This window comes from Rhinatrema bivittatum, chromosome 4, assembly GCF_901001135.1.
Source record: "Rhinatrema bivittatum chromosome 4, aRhiBiv1.1, whole genome shotgun sequence".
Lineage (NCBI taxonomy): Eukaryota > Metazoa > Chordata > Amphibia > Gymnophiona > Rhinatrematidae > Rhinatrema > Rhinatrema bivittatum.
In genome coordinates this window covers 98,447,241-98,466,967 of record NC_042618.1, presented here as the reverse complement: position 1 = coordinate 98,466,967, position 19,727 = coordinate 98,447,241, and the positions used below count along the sequence as shown (strand labels likewise).

At 43.3% G+C, this 19,727-nt stretch overlaps 1 protein-coding gene across 7 annotated transcripts in view; it reads left to right on the top strand.

Moving 5' to 3' along the window:
* The window catches only part of MIA2 (MIA SH3 domain ER export factor 2), a 316,566-nt gene that overhangs the window by 226,502 nt on the left and 70,337 nt on the right, over window positions 1-19,727 (top strand). For all 7 annotated transcript variants that reach the window (XM_029598487.1, XM_029598488.1, XM_029598489.1 and 4 more), the window contains one exon: window positions 1,395-1,462. In XM_029598487.1, coding sequence (XP_029454347.1) covers window positions 1,395-1,462 — 68 coding nt within the window. The remainder of the gene's footprint in view (window positions 1-1,394; window positions 1,463-19,727) is intronic.

Genomic DNA, 19,727 nt, shown 5'->3' with positions numbered 1-19,727 from the left:
TCAAGCTCATGTAAATCAGTCTGTGGAGCTCCTGGCTTTCCTGAACTTGGAGGCTACAGCGTCTCATGCGAGGAAGTTGTGGCTCTTGGATGTCATGCACGCGTTATTGTGGTATCTTAAAGTCACTAACAACTTCTGGTTGTCTGATCACTTTTTTGTGCTGTGGAATGGTGTGAAGAAAGGCCACAATGTGTCGAAAACCACGATTGCGCGGTGGTTGAAGGAAGCTATTGGATCTGCGAATATCTGTCAGGGGCGTCCAGTACTGAAGAGCTTAAGAGCTCATTCTACTCTTCCCAGGGAGCGTCCTGGGTCGAATGTCAACATGTGTCGCTGCAGGAGATTTGCAGGGTGGCCACTTGGAAGTTTCTGCACACTTTTGCCAGACATTTTCGTTTAGATGTCCAGGTCCCAGAGGCTGGGGGCTTTGGTGAGAGTGTACTTAGAGCTGGACTCTCGAGGCCCCACCCCATTTAGGGAAGCTTTGGTACATCCCAGGAGTCTGGACTGATCTGGTTATGTACAGGGAAAGGAAAATTGGTTCTTACCTGCTAATTTTCATTCCTGTAGTACCACAGATCAGTCCAGAATCTCGCCCAGTGGAGGTAGGGAGTTTGGAGAGTCTGCTCAATCTGTTATGGTACTTATTCTGAAGAATGTCTCAGGTTTTGTTTGATCCTTCATGTTTTGTTTTCTGCTTTCTAGGATTTCCTTTGCCCACTGCTCGTTCAGGGAGATGGATTCATGTTTTATTATACTATCTTGGCTTTGGTACAGGTCAATACTGAGGGACTACAGGAGGCATGCTAGGCTATATGGCAGTGTCAGTTAAACTTTCTCTATCTCCATCTGCTGGAAGGGAGGCATAAACCCGGGAGTCTGGACTGATCTGTGGTTCAACAGGATCGAAAATTAGCAAGTAAGAACCAATTTTCCTTTGTGTAGCTGTGCTGTGGTACAGTTGAGGGGTGGCAGAGGCAATATCTTGGAAAGGGATTTTGTATTTCCCCCAGTTCTGTTGCATGTTGATGCTCATGAGTTCTCTGGAGAACATTTCATTTGGCATTTACTAGAAAATATCTTCCTTTGGATGTTTTGGGGTTGTTTTTGGTTTTTTTTCTTTCAAATTTTAAGTAGCTGTTTTTCTTACTAGGTTCCATTTTATAATGACTACCAGAAGTAGAGAAGTTTGATAACTGAAGAATGTTTGGCTGTGTTGAATTGATATTTGATGTACCAATTGTTATGTAACTTAAAAGACTTGCCGTAAACTGTACAAGTGAAGTGACAGAATTCTGTTTGATGTAGGCGTCTAAGTGCTTTTGTTCAGTCAGCATGTGAAAGTACATTTTAAATGGTAAAATGATTAAACAGCCTTTGCGTTGGTTTTGTAGCTTACGGCACGGGCAGCTGAAAGACACCTCAATGACATTAGGAAAGAAAATGCACATAATAGGCAAAAGTAAGTACTGTTCGGTGTCTTCAAGTTGAACATCCCATGCACAAAACAACTGATTCTAAGGACCAGAGCAATCCAGTTTTTCTTGTTCTGGTCAGATATACTGTGCATTCTCACTCTTATATGCATCTGTGGTGGTCTGGACACAGTCATAGAACAAAGAGGTTTATGTACTAAACCACATGTTTTTGTGTACACTACTTGGAATTTGCTTTGTAATTTTTCTACATATGCAAATGAAGCTGGTATAAAAATTGCATGCAGAATTTTGCTACAAAGATTTTCACAAAATAAATAGCTGCTCATTGAGGTATAGTTATTTCTTTTGCAAAATCTGGCCTATGTAGCCAATTTTGTTTGTTTTGCACAGTGCTCATACTTAATGAGCTGATTTGCATGATGCTGCATCATAGTAGCTCATACAATTTTATTCAAATTCAAAGGTTATGTGTGCAAAATCACATGAAATTTTTCTCTTTGCAAATGAGAAACTTGACAAAGATGGCTTTGCATGCTAAATCACAAAATAGTGTGCTATTGCACATAAGAGACACTAATCACCAATTTAGGTGCAACACCATGTTCACTAAGTTTCTCCTCTTGGTTCATTGGCCTCAGAGACAAATAATAGGTAATAATAAACACATACTACTTGTGCTCATTGATCTATGCTGTGCAAAGTTTGTCAAGTTTACATATTTTAGTGAGCAATCAAAGGAACTCATTCATTATAGCAAACCATTCCCAGCTGGCTTTTTTCTCTGCTCAGCAATGTATAAAAGAGTTAAGAATGCAGTTTGCTCTCATTAACATTTGTATTCCTTTGCAGCATTTGAGACTTGAAAAATCATTATTTTAAATAGCTCCTCAAGTAAACAAGGTTTCAAACTATATCTGGAGCAAAGTATTGAGATTGCTGTCTTAGCCCAATTAAATTTGTAGAAATAAGGTTCTATGGAAGTGATAACCTTTTTTTCTTGACTAAATATATTTGTGACAAGTTTTTGAGAGATATTATCCTCCCTTTATCAGGTCAGAGAAGAAACAGTGCAGTTACACTGGGTTTAAATAGGTCAACATCAGCTGGACAAGTGGTATACCTGGAATGAATATATCTGGTAACAGTTTACAAAGAACCAGATATACGAAAGGGTTTTTACCATTTTTTTTCCTATGGGAAAAATGCCTGGTGCACAGGCCTCTTAATGCATTATTTTAGGGCATTTAGTCCTGATCTTCTAAGTCTTATCTCACATTCTATCTCTATGTGGAAAAAACTTAGTGAATCAGATCCTTAGTTTGCTAGTGTTTTTTTTTCTCTGTCGACAAACAGTGCTGAATTAGTTTTTAAACTCTACTGAGCATGCATGGGATTTCCCACTTCAGCACTACCCTCGTGAGTCTCTCCAGTTTTTATTTGTCCACACAGCTGCTTAATTAACTTTTTCTGTCTTACTTAACGTTTTCTGTTCCAATTTTTCCTATTTTTGCTGCCTCAGCAACCCCACAACAGTGTTACAGGAAAATAAAAAATCTAGCAGAAGAGGAAGATGCTGGGTAAGGGCTACGGCGGTCAAAAAAGGAAACGGAATATTAGGAACTATTAGGAGGGGAATGGTAAATAAAATGGAGAAGGTCATAATGTCTCTGTATTGTTCCATGGTGAGACCGTACCTTGCTACTGTGTACAATTGCATCTCAAAAAAAGATATCGATGACCTGGAGAAGGTACAGAGAAGGGCGACCAAAATTTAGTGAGTGTTGTGACGACGGGTGAAAAATGTGGACCCCCCCTTGCCCGAGGTGGAGTTGGCACAACCTGAGAGGGCGAACCCTCACAGGTCCCCACCATTAGGAGGTAAGGCCGGGCTGTTGCAGGGGCCGGCTGGAGCTTCACCAATACCAACCCAGTTCTCTGCAGGTTGAGCCCTTGGGTGCGGAGGCTAGCTGGTCTTAGGTGGGCCCCTGAGAAGACAGTCGGGTAGCAGCTGATAGCGTCGTCCAAAGTTGGTCCAAAATTAGAAGCCAGAGATTCGCCGATAGCCAGTACAGAGTCAGAAACTAGAGAGTCGCTGATAGCTGGTCCGAGGTTAAAGCCAGAAGAGTCACCGAAAGTCAGTCCGAGGTCAGAAGCCAGAGTCGCCGATAGCCAGTCCGAGGTTGAAGCCAGAAGATCCGTCCGCAGGAACCCAAAGGTGGGAGGAGGAGCAGGAATAGGACTCGGAAGGCAGGAACAGGAACCAATGCAGCTCAGAAGACTTCACCAGAGCGAAGCAGACTTGTTGCCAAGTCATGGAAGGATTGGAGAGGTGGGCCTAAATAGGCCTGAGTCGATGATGTTATCAGGGAGAGGTCCCGGAAGTTCCTGCTGCTGGCCCTTTAAGAATCGGCAGGAGGTGCGGCTGAGCGCCTAAGAAGGACCCGACCGGGAGCAGGCTGCTGATGCCGTCGGGCCACTGCCCGACGCTGCGATGAGGGGACCGGAAGTCGTCCCCACTGCTGTGGAGAGTGGTGCAAGGCTGGCGGCAGGAGCCGCGAAAAAGGAGGCCGGACGCTTGCGAAGGTAGTGTCTCCCCGCTGCGCGTGAGCTTTGACGATTGCCCCGGTGCCACCTGTGGTCGGAGCGCCTAATGGTGAAAGCACTGAGAGGAGAGGATCACCTGGCTGATGGCTGAAAAGAATCAGTAAGTACTGCTTGGGAAAATTTTCAAAATTTTAAAGTATTGGGGCGAAGTAAACTATTGGGGTATATTCTTTAGTGTGTTTGTATTAAATATTTAGTCAGAAAGGCAGGCAAAAAAGAAGTTTGTGTGTTTGTATTAAATAGGGAATTAGAAGGGCAGGCAAAAAACCCCCAGAAGTTTGTGTGTTTGTATTTCCCAACCCACTCACCCTTCTCCCACTCACCCCCACTCACCCCTAGCTCATCCTTTAATTTATAGGCAGGTGACACTTTCACACTAAAAAAAAAAAAAAATTATTCAGCCTTTTAATTTATATTAAGGTGTGGGGAATTTCTGATCAAGAGTTTAAGCATTCCCTTGTAGGTTACTACTAGATGTATAGTGAATACACAACTATATTTAAAGGATCCTAATTGTATGCATTCCTACTCCCATAGCAACCTAAAACTTAACTAGGAACTGATCAAATTTGCAAGAAGGGGCCTCGCAGTCTCTTGCATCGAGTGTCACATGTATGAGTTTTTACCCGCCAGTGAGAAATTGTACATGTGCATCCGATGCAAAGAACTTCTGTCTCTTAGAGAACAAGTTCAATCTCTGGAGGCTAGAGTGGCAGACCTGGAGAAGCTGAGGCAGAGAGAGAGGTATATAGATGAGATCTTCAGAGACATAGTAGCCAAGTCCCAACTCCAGTCTGGTAGCCCTGATGCTACCTTGGAGGAGGAAGTCTCATGATCGGAGAGCATCAACCTGGTGCAGCAGGAAATAATCCTGTAGCAAGCACCTGCTCTCCAGGTGGTGCATTGTCCTTTTGCTCTGGGGATGTGTCTCCCATGGCTACTGCCCAGGAGGGAAGGGTTAGGTCGGCCATCATAGTTGGTGATTCATTTATTAGGAATGTAGACAGCTGGGTGGCTGGTGGGCGTGAGGATCGCCTGGTAACATGCCTATCTGGTGTGAAGGTGGCAGACCTCACGTATCACCTAGATAGGATTTTAGACAGTGTTGGGGAGGAGCCGGCTGTCATGGTACATGTGGGCATCAGAGACATAGGAAAATGTGGGAAGGAGGTTCTAGAAACCAAATTTAGGCTCTTAGGTAGAAAGCTGAAATCCAGAACCTCCAGGGTAGCATTCTCTGAAATGCTTCCTGTTCTACACACAGGTCCCCAGAGGCAGGCAGAGCTCTGGAGTCCCAATGCGTGGATGAGAGATGATGGTGCAAGGAAGAGGGATTCATTTTTGTAAGGAACTGGGGAACCTTTTGGGGAAGGAGAAGACTTTTCCGAAGGGATGGACTCCATCTTAACCAGGATGGAACCAGGCTGCTGGCGATAGAGCAGCTATTAAACTAAATCGAAGGGGAAAACTGACAGTTGTTCAGCAGCGCATGGTTCAGAGGGAATTATCTTCGAAGGATACAAATGAAGTATTAGAGTTAGGGCACCCAACAGAGAGGTTCCAATAATAAGAAAAGTAGTCCAAGTGCCTATAATTAAAGACTAACCTGAGCTAAAAGATTCCAATTTATCCCTGTCAGCTGAAAAGCAGAATGTTAATACAAACAAACACACATTGAAATGTTTGTAATCTAATGTCAAAAGTTTAAGAAGTAAGATGGGAGAATTAGGGCCGGATTTTAAGATTTAGGCGCAGGCGTAGATTTGTGCACGCAACCTGGCACGTACAAATCTACGCCCAATTTTATAACATGCGCGCGCAGCTGGAGGCTAGAGTGGCCGAGCTGCAAAGCCGAGCCGCACAGCCTTCCTCCATTCCCTCCACCCCCCCACCTTCCCCTCCCTTGCCCTACCTAACCCCCCCCCTTACCTTTAACTGAGAAGTTGCACCTGCCTCCGGGTAGGCGTAGTTTGCGCACGCCGGCTGATGGCAGCCCCGCGATCCCAGGCACAGCAGCAAATTGCCGCTATGCCTGGAGGCTCCAGCCCCGCCCCCTTTTTCAAGCCCTGGGACATACGCATGTCCCGGGGCTTGCGTGCGTCGCCGGGCCTATGCAAAATAGGCTTAAAATCCGCCCCTTAGTGTATAGGAGTGAATAATGACATAGACTTAATTTGCATCTCAGAGACATGGTGGAAAGAGGATAAACAATAGGATAGTGCTATATCAGGGTACAAATTATATTGCAGTGATAGAGAGGAGCATCTTGGTGGCAAGGTGGCGCTTTATGTCCGGGATGGCATAGAGTCCAACAGGATAAAGATCCTGCGTGAGACTAAATGCACAATTGAATCTTTATAGGTAGAAATCCCTTGTGTGTTGGGGAAGAGTATTGTGATAGTAGTATTCTACCGTCCACCTTGCCAAGGTGGTGAGATAGACAGTGAAATGCTAAGAAAAATTAGGGGAGCTAACCAAATTGGTAGTGCAGTAATAATGTGAGATTTCAATTACCCCAATATTGACTGGGTAAGTGAAACATCAGGACATGCTAGAGAGATAAAGTTCCTGGATGGAATAAATGACAGTTTTATGGAGCAATTGGTTCAGGAACTGACGAGAAATTTTCAAAAGGAAAACTTTGAGAAAAGGAGAAAAATATGTAAAATGAGAAAAATAGTTAAAACAAAAAACTGAAAGGTGCAGCTACAAAGATAAAAAGTGTGCAATAGGCGTGGGCATTGTTAAAATATACCATCCTAGAAGCACAGTCCAGATGTATTCCATGCATTAAGAAAGGTGGAAGGAAGGTCAAACGATTGCAAGCATGGCTGAAAAGTGAGGTAAAAGAGGCTATTTTAGTCAAAAGATCTTCATTCAAAAATTGGAAGAAGGATCCATCAGAAGAAAATAGGATAAAGCATAAGTAATGAGGTTAGAGACCTCGGCATCACCCTTGACTCAGACCTCAACATGAAAAAACACATCAACATGACAATCAGAGAAGGCTTTTACAAACTAAAAGTCCTCAAAAAAACTCAAACCTCTACTATTCCACCGTGATTACCGCACAGTACTCCAATCCCTCATACTATCCAAGCTGGACTACTGTAACTCCCTCCTCCTTGGACTGCCCACCTCCACCACAAAACCTCTTCAGCTACTGCAAAACGCTGCTGCCAGATCCCTCACAAACACCAATCACTTCTCACACATCACCCCAATTCTAAAAGAACTACACTGGCTTCCCATAACACACAGATCACAATACAAAATTCTCACCATACTTCACAAAACCATATACAGACTGACAGACTACCTCATCATGGACCTAGACAAAGGACAATCATTTCTACTGATTCTACTGGACCTCTCGGCAGCGTTTGACACTGTCAATCACTCCATCCTCATAAATCAGTTGGCGGCAATAGGAATTACTGGCGCCGCACTTAATTGGTTCAAAACTTTTCTCAACAACAGAGGCTACAAGGTTAAAATCCAAAACAAAGAATCATCACGTTACAATTCAACCGTAGGAGTCCCACAGGGTTCCTCTCTGTCCCATACGCTCTTTAACATCTATCTCTTACCGCTATGCCAGCTCCTCTCCAGCCTCAATCTAAAACATTTTCTATATGAAGACGATATTCAGATAATAATGCCTGTTAAAGACACATACTTGAAAACACTAGATCACTGGGAAAACTGCCACCAACAAATCAAACTCCTCCTCACTAGTCTAAACTTAGTATTAAATTCCTCCAAAACCGAACTCCTGCTCATCTCTCCCGAGAACAGTAACATCACTTCCACTCACCCTGGCATCCCACAATCCACGCAACTGAGAGACCTTGGAGTTTTAATTGACAATCGGATGAATTTGAAAGCTTCTATCAACAAAACTACCAAAGACTGTTTTCACAAACTCCAAGTCTTGAAAAGGATAAGACCTCTCTTTCACTTGCAGGACTTTAGAACAATCCTTCAGGCATTAGTTTTCTCAAAGTTAGACTATTGCAATTCTATCCTACTAGGTCTCCCTTCCTCCTATACCAAACCGCTTCAGATGGTACAAAATGCGGCAGCACGAATATTAACAAACACCAGAAGAAGAGATCACATCTCCCCTATCCTAAAAAGCCTTCATTGGCTGCCAGTGCACTTCAGAATTCTCTACAAATCCATCTCCATTATCTACAAAATCATTCATCAACATACTTCTATCGACCTGCAAATTCCTCTCCTCTTACACAATTCTTCAAGACCTACCAGAGACGCATATAGAGGTTCACTCCAGGTTCCTCCAACCAAAGCCACTAGACATATTACCTTGAGAGATCTGGCCCTCTCTACCGCCGGTCCCCCTTTATGGAATTCCATCCCCCCAGATCTAAGACAGGAACCCTGCCTCCCAACCTTCAGGAAGAGACTTAAGACTTGGCTCTTCAAACAAGCTTTCCCGGACTCCAGCTAATGTCCTTCAACTTCAAGTTCTATAACACAATCAGCTCATTTAACTGTTCGTTGTAAATATTTAAAATGCTATTAACCTTTTCTCTTTCCTTCCTCTCCCAGTTTAAGCATCCCTGTTTTTTGTAACTGCTTTCTTCCGCACTACAGTTCCAGTTTGTTTTTTCTTTCTATGCACCACTGTTTTAATGTAAACCAGCATGATGTGATTTTATCATGAATGCCGGTATATAAAAACCTTAAATAAATAAAATAAATATACAACCAAAAAATCAAATGGACCAAAGACCCTCCCCAACCATACCACAGCCAGAAAAACCTGCGATCCCAAAACACAGGCCTCCTTATCATACCCCACACAAAACTAGCGCACCTTACCTCCACCAGACAACATACCTTCTCTGTAGCTGGCCCCAACCCCTGGAACAAACTGCCTTCCCAACTCAGACTGGAACCCTCCACCCAATCTTTCAAAAAGCAATTGAAAACATAGCTTTTTCAAAAAGCCTACCAACACCCCACCAAACCCCTCCCCCCGCTACCTCCCCTCCCCTCACCCCTTTCTCCCTCTCCCATACACTCTAGCCTCCCATCTAAATCTGGTTCATGTCACCCCGTACATACTCCATCTGCCGCCTCTACATTATAAATTTTGCATGTTCTGACTCAGGTTATCCCCATCATATCCTTTATACCTACCTTATTCTTGCTTAACTTGCTTAACTTACTCAACTGTTTATAACATTTGGCAAAAAACCTCAGTGATAGAAAGTTTGTTATAATGTTCCCCTCTTAAAGTTAATGTTACAATGTATAAATAGTACGACATCCAGTTATACTATTCCTCTGTTATAATGTGAACCGATGTGATATACGCCAACGAATGTCTGTATATAAAAGCAAATAAATAAATAAGTTAAATGTAAGACATTGATAAGACAGGCTAAGAGAGAATTTGAAAAGAAGTTGGCCGTAGAGGCAAAAACTCACAATAAAGACTTTTAAAAATATGTCCGAAGCAGAAAGCTTGCAAGGGAATCAGTTGGGCTGTTAGATGATCACGTGGTTAAAGGGGCATTTAGGGAAGATAAGGCCAACACGGAAAGATTAAACAATTTCTTTGCTTTGGTGTTACTGAAGAGGATGTTGGGAAGATACCCATTCCGGAGAAGGTTTTCAAGGGTGATGAGTCAGATGAATTGAACCAAATTACTGTGAACCTGGAAGATCTGGTAGGCCAAATTGACAAACTGAAGAGCAGTAAATCACCTGGACCAGATGGTATACATCCCAGGGTTCTGAAAGAACACAAAAATGAAATTTCAGACCTATTTTAATTAATTTGTAACCTGTCATTAAAATAATCCTTTGTACCTGAAGATAGGAAGATGGCCAGTGTAACTCTGATATTTAAAAAGGGCTGCAGGGGTGATCTGGTGAACTTGACTTCAGTGCCGGGAAAAATCATGGAAACTGTTATAAAGAATAAAATCACAACCAGCATGGATTTACCCAAGGGAAGTCTTGCCTCACAAATCTACATTTTTTTTGAAGGGGTGAATAAACATGTGGACAAAGGTGAACTGGTAAATGTAGTGTATTTGGATTTTCAGAAGGCGTTCAACAAAGTCCCGCATGAGAAGCTTCTAAGAAAACTAAACAGTCATGGTATAGGAGGTGATGTCCTTTTGTGGATTGCAAGCTGGTTAAAAGACAGGAAACAGAGAGTAGGATTAAATGGTCAGTTTTCACAGTGGAAAAAGGTAGACAGTGGAGTACCTCAGGGTTGTGTACTTGGACCGCTGCTTTTTAATATATCTATAAATGAATTGTAAAGGGGTATGAAGATTGAGGTGATCAAATTTGCGGATGCCACGAAATTATTCAAAGTAGTTAACTCTCAAGGGGATTGTGATAAATTGCAGGAGGACCTTGCGAGACTGGAAGACTGGGCTTCTAAATAGCAGATGAAATTTAACGTAGACAAGTACAAAGTGATGCATATAGGGAAAAATAACCTTTGCTGTAGTTACATAATGCTAGGTTATATCTTAGGAGTTACCACCCAGGAAAGAGATCTAGGCATCATAGAGGATAATACATTGAAATCGTCAGCTCCGTGTGCTGTGTCGAACAAAAAAGCAAGCAATGTTAGGAATAATTAGGAAGGGAATGGCAAATAAAACGATGGATGTCACAATGTCTGTGTATCGTTCCATGGTGAGACTGCATTTTGAATACTGTGTGCAGTTCAGGTCGCCACATCCAAAAAAAAAAAATATATATAGTTGCACTGGAGAAATTTCAGAGAAGGGTGACCAAAATGATAAGGGGCATGGAACGGCTACTCTGAGGAAAGGCTAAGTCAGTTTGGAGAAGAGATGACTGAGGGGGGAGGGGGGGGGATATGATAGAGGTCTACAAAATCATAAAAGGACTTGACCAAGTTAATGTAAATCAGTTATTTACTCTCTCAGATAATAGAATAACTAGGGGGCACTCCATGAAGTTAGCAAGTAGCTCATTTAAAACAAATCAAAGAAAATTCTTTCACTCTGTGCATAGTTAAGCTCTGGAATTCATTGCCAGAGGATGTGGTTACAGCAGTTAGTGTAACTGGGTTTAAAAAGGGTTTGGATAAGTTCCTAGAGGAAAAACCGATAAACTGCTGTTAATTATTAAGCAATAGTAGCTTGAGATTTGTTTAATGTTTGGGTACTTGCCAGGTACTTGTGTCTTGGCTTGGCCACTGTTGGAAACGGGATACTGGGCTTGATGGACCTTGGACTGGCCCAGTATGGCATGCATTATATTCTTATAAAGGGCATGAAACGGCTTCCCAATGAAGAAAGGCTAAAGAGGTTAGGGTTGTTCAGCTTGGAGAATAGATGACTGAGGGGGGATATGATAGAGGTCTATAAAATTATGAATGGAGTTGAACAGGTAAATATGAATTGGTTATTTACTCTTTCAGATAATACAAGGACTAGGGGGCACTCCATGAAGTTAGCAGGTAGCACATTTAAAACAAATCAGAATTTTTTTTTCCACTCAATGCACAGTTAAGCTCTGGCATTCATTGCCAGAGGATGTGGTTAAGGCAGTCTGTGTACCTGGGTTTAAAAAAAGGTTTGGATAAGTTACCGGGAGAGAAGTCTATAAACTGCTATTAATCATGTTGACTTAAGGAACAGCCACTGCTTATTACCAGCATCAGTAGCATAGGATTTGTTTAATATTTGGGTACTTGCCGATTGCTTGTAACCTGGATTGGCCACTGCTGGAAACAGGATTCTGGGCTTGATGGACCCTTGGTCTCACCCAGTAAGGCAACTCCTTATCTTCACCTCAGGTCCCTCTGCGTTGTTAGGGGCTTTAGGGTTGAGTAAAGCTGAACTGTGGAGTGCTGGAGCACTCTGGTCCCATGCTGCATCCCCAGCCTCATCCACTATGGGGGCATCTGAGGTTCATCATAAGAAACTTTGCTTTTTTGGAGAAGTCCATATCCTCTAAGCAAGGGAGCAGAGCATAGGAGCACGCTATGCATTCAATGCATAAGAAGCACAAGGTGCTATTGTAGCAACCCGCACGATCTATCCATGCAATGCAGAAGCAGCATCCCATGCCATCTACATATCCTGTGCCGAAGGCTTCCATGATGTTAGCACAACAACCTGTGCAGTTGATGACTCTGCTTCTGTCTGCACAATATGCACAGTTCACTGTGCAATCTGGCAGTACATGGCTTCCCCGGAGCAGTAGGCTGTGCAGTCCACATAGTTCACTGCACAGTTGACACAGTACACTGTACAAGCTGTGCAGGGCACCACACAGTCAATGCATTTTGAGCGCTCCACTACAGCATCACCATTTCACCTTCTTGAGGGAGCAGGTGACCTAGATGCTGAACAAGGAAGCATCTTACAGATAATGATGTCTCATTCTTGTCTGCTGTTTCCATATTCCAGGTTAGCCAGGCCTCCGGAGGGTTACTTTAGATGTCCTGGTGGCAGGCTAGACACTGGATCTCATTAGTTCCATCATACTCTTAATCTCTATGAAAGACCAGGGGAATCTTCCTCCTGGAACCCACGGGAATACATCAGGAGAATGAACTGGTTTATTGGAGGAAGAGGTTTCTCCCTCCTCACCCACATACCAGATACAGCAGTCCATTGAACAAATTATGGAGTTAGTAAAAGTTTCTTTTCCACCTTGATGGACTCCTTTAAAGAAACTACTCTGCAGTCGGTCCTAATAAGCTAATGGTCCTCAAGTGGTCTCGCCTGAAGATCTGAGCCTTTGGCAATCAGGACCTTCGGGGCTTCCTACTCCAGGCACCTCTGGCAGGTGTGGCCATCTCCAGAAAAGTGCAAACAAAAGTTCGAGCAACCATGAACTGGAAGATCATCTCTCCTTGAGACCAAAACCTTATTTTTCATCACCTATCTTGGCTCATTGTTCACCTCTGTAATTCTGAGGAGGGATCCATGGGAAATTTCTGATCCACTGCCTAACACCATTCCCCCCCCCCCCCCCAAAGAATATTCCTCCTTCCCTGAGGATCTCACCTATGCCAAGTTTCTGGTGAAGATGAGCAAGGCATGAGGGGTCAATGTCTGCTGTTATCAGAATTGAGGTTTTCGGGAGCCTCAAGATTCTGGAGATACTGGTGGAGTCCACAGTCATACTCATCCATAAGATCTTGCGGAACCTGCAGATGAAAATATGGGGGAATCCCTTAACATGTCTATCAGCTGCCCAAAAACTTGACCTCAAGTACTGAGTCCAGCAGACTCCAGGATTCGGGGTAGTTCAACTCACACATCAGTCAGTGGTAGTGGACTTGGCCTTGAAGTGGGCTAAGAAAACCTACCTCTTTTTCAACACCCTGCCAGTTAAGAACTCGAAATTGTTGGAGAACTTGGGAAAAAAGGTCTTTCACAGTTCCATGCAAAATGCTAGGATTGCAGCCCACCAACTTTACATGATCCAGTACCTGCATGATTGGAGGAGGAGCACGAGACATACCGCCAAGATACAGAGGAATGCCAGTGTCACCTCATATGTTCAATATATGAATCATCCAGTATATCAGCTCTTGCCTCAGCACAGCCATCATAGCCCGCATATGGCCTGGCTTTGGGCTAGCAGTCTTAGGGAGGACGTCCATGAGAAGCTCACCGACATTCCCTGTACTGGTGACAACCTCTTTGGGGCCAAGGTTAGAAACACCGTAGGACAGATTAAGGATCAATAGGCTGCCAAGCAATCTGTATCAGATGCAGTGAACCACACAGTGTCTTTTAGACGACACTTCTTCTCATGTAAGAGGTCTTTCAAACAGTGTGGCCCATTCCGGGTTTTTTTAAATTATAGGACCCCTCCCATGCTGCCTCCTCAACAACTTCTGGTGAGGGGCAGCCAAAGGGAATGCTGGCAACCAAAACAACCACAGTAGGCCCAGCAATAACTGGCCCTAGTTTTTGACCGTACCAAAGCGTTAGCACTTGGATGCCCCAGTAGGAGGCAGGATCCAGTTTTTCCTGACCAGATGGAGGGACATCACCAAGGATTGCTGGGTCCTTAGAATCATGGAAGTTGATTACTACTTGCATTTCTCTTCTATCTTGTGCTGTTCAGAAAATCCACTCTTCCATCCATATTTAATTTCAGACCCTTCAGCTATAGATGGAGGTGGAGTTGTTGCTGCACCAACAAGCAATAGAACCATTTCTACTGCAGGAACATGGCCAGGGATTCTACTCTCAATATTTCCTTATACCCAAGAAATTGGGATGCCTGAGGCCAATCTTGGATTTATTGAAACCAAACACATTCTCTGGGAATGGTTAAGGATAAACACCCTCCACACCATCTTCCCTTTCATCCAATGGGGAGAACTGACATGCACCCTAGACCTGAGAGACACTTACATACACATCCCAATCTGTCTAACTCATTGGAAGTACCTCTGCTTTGTGGTGGACAAGTCCCACTGAAATTACAAAGTCCTTTCGTCTTGGCCTCTCCACGGCCCTGAGAGTCTTCACGAAGTGCCTTGTGGTAGTGGCAATGTTTCTGCATTGCCAGGATGTTTGCATTTTCCTGTACCTGGATGACTGGCTGGTAATGGCCTCATGACAAAAAGCAGTTCTTGATGCCTGGGACAGGACGATCTGTCTCCTCCAGTCTCTGGGGTTCCTCATCATTTACCCTGACTAATCTCGTTCCTACTCAGCGGATCCAATTCATAGGTACATGGATAGACTCTGTGGAAGAGAAGGCATTGCTCCCTGCCAACAGAGCTGTGGAACTTGGCCAACAACTTGTTGCAGTGTCCTCGAGTCACAGCCTTCTCCATCCTAGTGGCTGCAGCAGTTCATGTGATAGCCCTCACATGTCTCTGTAGGAGGCCTTTGCAGTTTGACCTTCACCTCTAGTGGAATCAACTGACTCAACCACTCTCAACACCTATCTCCGTAACAGACTTGATGAGGTCATCCCTTCATTGGTGGACACCCCCAGGGATCCTAGAGAGAGGATCATCATTATGGCCTTTACTGTACGGTGAGCTCTGATGTATCCAGTGAAGGTTGGGACATGCACTCAAGGCACATGGTCCAGAGTGGAGCATCATCTTCACATCAATCTGTTGGAACTGAGGGCTGTTTGCAACACACTGGGGCCGATGCAATATTTGTGTGCAGAAAGCAGGCGCTGAACAGTCAGCGTGCCCCTCCTGGGGGCGCCATGCAATATTTAAATTAGGGGTCGCATTATCAAGGAGGTGCTAGAGTCACTTTTAGATGACAACGATATTAAGTAGTAGCCTGTACAGCAGGGCTTCCCAAACCTGTCCTGGGGTCCCCACAGCCAGTCGAGTTTTCAGGATATCCACAATGAATATGCATGAGATACATTTGCATACCATGGAGACTCAGTATATGAAAATTTATCTCATGCTTATTCATTGTGGATATCCTGAAAACCTGACTGGCTGTGGGGTCCCCAAGACAGGTTTAGGAAGTTCTGCTGTACAGAAAAGCAGTTTTTCTGCTTTTCTGTACTAGTTTTAGGAGCGCTCTGCAGTTAACGCCTGCCTCGGGCAGGCATTAATTTCTGATTGCAAAAATGTGCGTCTTAGATGCACATTTTTTTTTTTTTTTGCATTGGGAGTGAATAGCTAAAGCCTCATTCACATGCGTTTGCATGTGATGAGCGCTATTAGTTTCACTCCGCGTTGGACGCGCGTTGTAGAGGCACTAATCCCCTTATTGCTGAGTGCACTGTATTGCATTGGCCCCACTGAGTCTTCTCCCGTGCTCTCCATGGGGTGAGAATCCTGATCCAAACAGACAATGAAGTTACCATGTTTTACATCAACAAGCAGGGTGGGTCAAGGTTCTGGATCCTCTACCAGGAGGCCCAGTTGATCTGGCACAGAGCCTAGCTACAAGTGGTTTACCTTCTAGGTGCTAAAAACACATTGGTGGATTGCCTCAGTCAAGTCTTTCTTCCTCACGACTGATCATTGGATTAGTTAGTGGTGAGTGATCTCTTTGGGGACTTCCCTCAGTTGACCTTTTTGCAGCAGAAGGCAACAGAAAAGTTAAACAGTTCTGCTCTGTGTGCCCGAACAATCTCTGGCTTGCTCTGGATGCCTTCCTGATGCCATGGGACTTGGGACTTTTCTACATGTTCTGGAAACCACGTTGTATCAAGCTCTTATCTTTTTTCTGTGTCAGAAAATACTTAACTTATATTTTTACTTGGTATTTTATATTGTATATATTTTGTTTTACTTCGGACCTTCATACCACCCCGCGGTTGAACAAGTTCATAATTTTCACTTGTGTATTCACCGCTCGGGGTCACCTTTAATCATTGGTCCACTAGTCCCCTTTTTTTTGTTGGGTAAACATGAAAAATATTTTTCTTTTTTGAAAAAAAAGAACAGAAGATGGTACTTCCCTTTCTTGATGTGTCCAGAGTCCAGAGTCCGATGTGATATCGCGTTTCGTGTGCTGCTGCCTCAGGGACTCTTTAGTTTGTTTCAATCACTGTTGTCACCAGTAGTCACTAGATGTTTATTCCATTTCAACAGGAAGGTCCATCATATCCATCGTATCTCTTCTATAAGAAAACTGCAAGAACAACGGTGGATCTATCAATTTACAATCAGTTATACCAAAGGATTTAAATAAAGAGAATGGGTCCAGTTCATGTGATTTCAATGTCTGTTAATTATAGCATGTCAATCGTGAGACTTGTGAGCCACATACATAAATTACTCATTTTCAGCCTGACAGCACCTAAACACCAAGGAAAGAAAATGGTGGTAGCGTCGGGTAAGCAGCTCTGTTAAAGAGCACTTGTCAGTTGTCCGCGATGTGCAAAAGTTTCCTGTATCAAATGTGAAACTAAAACAGTTTTCTTATAGAAGAGATATGATGGATATGATGGACCTTCCTGTTGAAATGGAATAAACATCTAGTGACTACCGATGATAACAGTGATTGAAACAAACTAAAGAGTCCCTGAGGCAGCAGCACGCGAAACACGATATCACGTCAGACTCTGGACTCTGGTCCCATCAAGAAAGGGAAGTACCATCTTCGGTACTTTTTATCAAAAAAGAAAAAATGAAAAACATGTTTCATGTTTACCCAACAAAAAAAAAAGGGGACTAGTGGACCAATGATTAAAGGTGACCCCGAGCAGGGAATACATAAGTGAAAATTATGAACTTGTTCAACCGTGGGGTGGTATGAAGGTCCGAAGTAAAACACAAAATATATACAATATAAAAATACCAAGTAAAAATATAAGTTAAGTATTTTCTGACACACAAAAAAGATAAGAGCTTGATACAACGTGGTTTCCAGTACATGTCTTATTCGTTGATCAAGGGACAAATTTAATATTTAATATTGGTGTTTTACTAACTTTTCTACATGTTCTCATCTCTTCAGTTGCTGACTAGAATGGTTCAGAAAATGCTGAAGGACAGAGCTCGCCTCATCATTATCGCTCTAACTTGGCTGAGACCACCATGGTTTTTGTATCTTATCAGGTTATCAATTCAACCTCCTGTTCATCTGGGAACAGACCTGTCCCTGCTAACATTGGATGGCAGTCATCTTTTTTTTTTTTTCCATCCAAATCTACTTACCCTCAACCTGACCACTGGATATTGAGCACTCTGTAATATCTTCCTTAGCTCTCTCCAGAGAAACAGAAAACCTGCAGATTTCAGCCAGAAAACCTCCTACTTGAAGACCTCTTACCAGAAGAATGTATTTATTTAATAGATTTATATGCATTTAAATGGAAGCGTTTCTTTCCATGGTGCAAATCCAGTTCCCTGGATGCATTTTCATGTGATCGCAAATGGTTACTGCATTTATTCGGATCTCAGTACCTTTTCATTGCAAGTCCATTTAAGTGCTATTGCCACATATCGTACGCACATTGACAATAGACCTGTTTCTGTTTACCCTTTGGTCTCCAACTTCATGTAAAGACTGTTGCAAACTAAGCTGCCGGTTTTGAAGCCCACCATTCTATGGGACCTCAGCATTTTCCTAATTCAACTTATGAACCTCCATTCAAGCCCCTGGAGTCACTCTGTTGAAGTTCCTCACTTGGAAAATGATATTTCTTACATCAGCTAGGCAGGTTGGTGAACTTGAGGCGTTAGTCTCTTATTCTCTGTATCTTTAGTTTTTTCCACAGCACAGTAGTGCTCTGCACCCATCTGAAACTTCTTCCCAAGGTAGTTTTGACCTTTCACATCAACAAGTCAATTATCCTGCCTATGTTTTTTCTAGGTCCCATGCACATTGGGGGGGGGGACGGGACATTTGACTCATTGGACTGCAAAAGTATGTTTGTCTACTACTTAAAGAGAACACAGCCCCATCATCATTCTTATCAGCTGTTTGTATCTTATGATCCCAATAGACTAGGGGTAGCAATTGCTAAATGTACCATTTTCAACTGGTTAGCAGACTGTATAGTGTACAGTCTGCTGAAGGAAAGGATAGTGAACTATCTACAATCCAGTGGGTTGCTCGATCAGAAGCAGCATGGATTCACCAGGGGAAGGTCCTGTCAGATGAATCTAATTGATTTCTTTGGAGTGACAGCAAACTGGATCAAGGAAGAGCGCTCGATGTAATTTACTTGTATTTTAGTAAAGCTTTTGATGCGGTCCCACACAGAAGACTCATCAACAAAATGAGAAACTTGGGAGTCAGCTCCAAGGTGTTGGCATGGATTACAAACTGGTTGACGGATAGAGGACAACGGGTGATGGTAAATGGAACCTACTCTGAAGAGAGAATGGTGTTAAGTGGAGTTTATGTCTGTTTTCAAAAGACTTTACAGGCTTTGGTGCCGTTAAGAGCCGCAGATGATTAGAAGACCGGGCGGTTCCACACTCCAAGGGTGAACTCGCCGTCAGGCTTGCTGATGCAGCATCTTTAAAAAATTAGTACATCTTTACATTAAGTATATATTTAAACAGTTATTGTTATGTCCTTTTGGATTCATGGTGGTGATAGAGCCACGTGAAAAGTATTAGCAGTGGTGCCTTTTGTTTTGAATTGGTTTGATTTGCATGACCAACTTAGTGCTCTTTTTTGATAGTTAAGTGGAGTGTCACAGGGATCGGTGTTGGGACCGGTTCTGTTCAACATCTTCGTAACCAACATTGCGGAAGGGATAGAAGATAAAGTTAGTCTATTTGCAGATGATACTAAGATCTGGAACAGAGTGGACACACCGGAAGGAGTACAGAGAATGAGACAGGATTTAAGGAAGCTGGAAGAGTGGTCAAATATATGACAGCTGGGATTCAATGCCAAGAAATGCAGAATCATGCATCTGGGATGTGGTAATCCGAAAGAACTATATGCGTTGGGGGGTGAAGGGCTGATGTGCACAGAGCAGGAGAGAGGCCTTGGGGTGATAGTGTCTAATGACCTGAAGTCGACGAAGCAGTGTGATACGGCGATAGCCAAAGCCAGAAGAATGCTGGGCTGCATAGAGAAAGGAATATCTAGTAAGAAAAGGGAAGTGATAATCCCCTTGTACAGGTCGTTGGTGAGGCCTCACCTGGAGTACTGTGTTCAGTTCTGGAGACCGTATCTCAAAGGAGACAGACAGGATGGAGGCGGTCCAGAGAAGGGTGACCAAAATGGTGGGTGG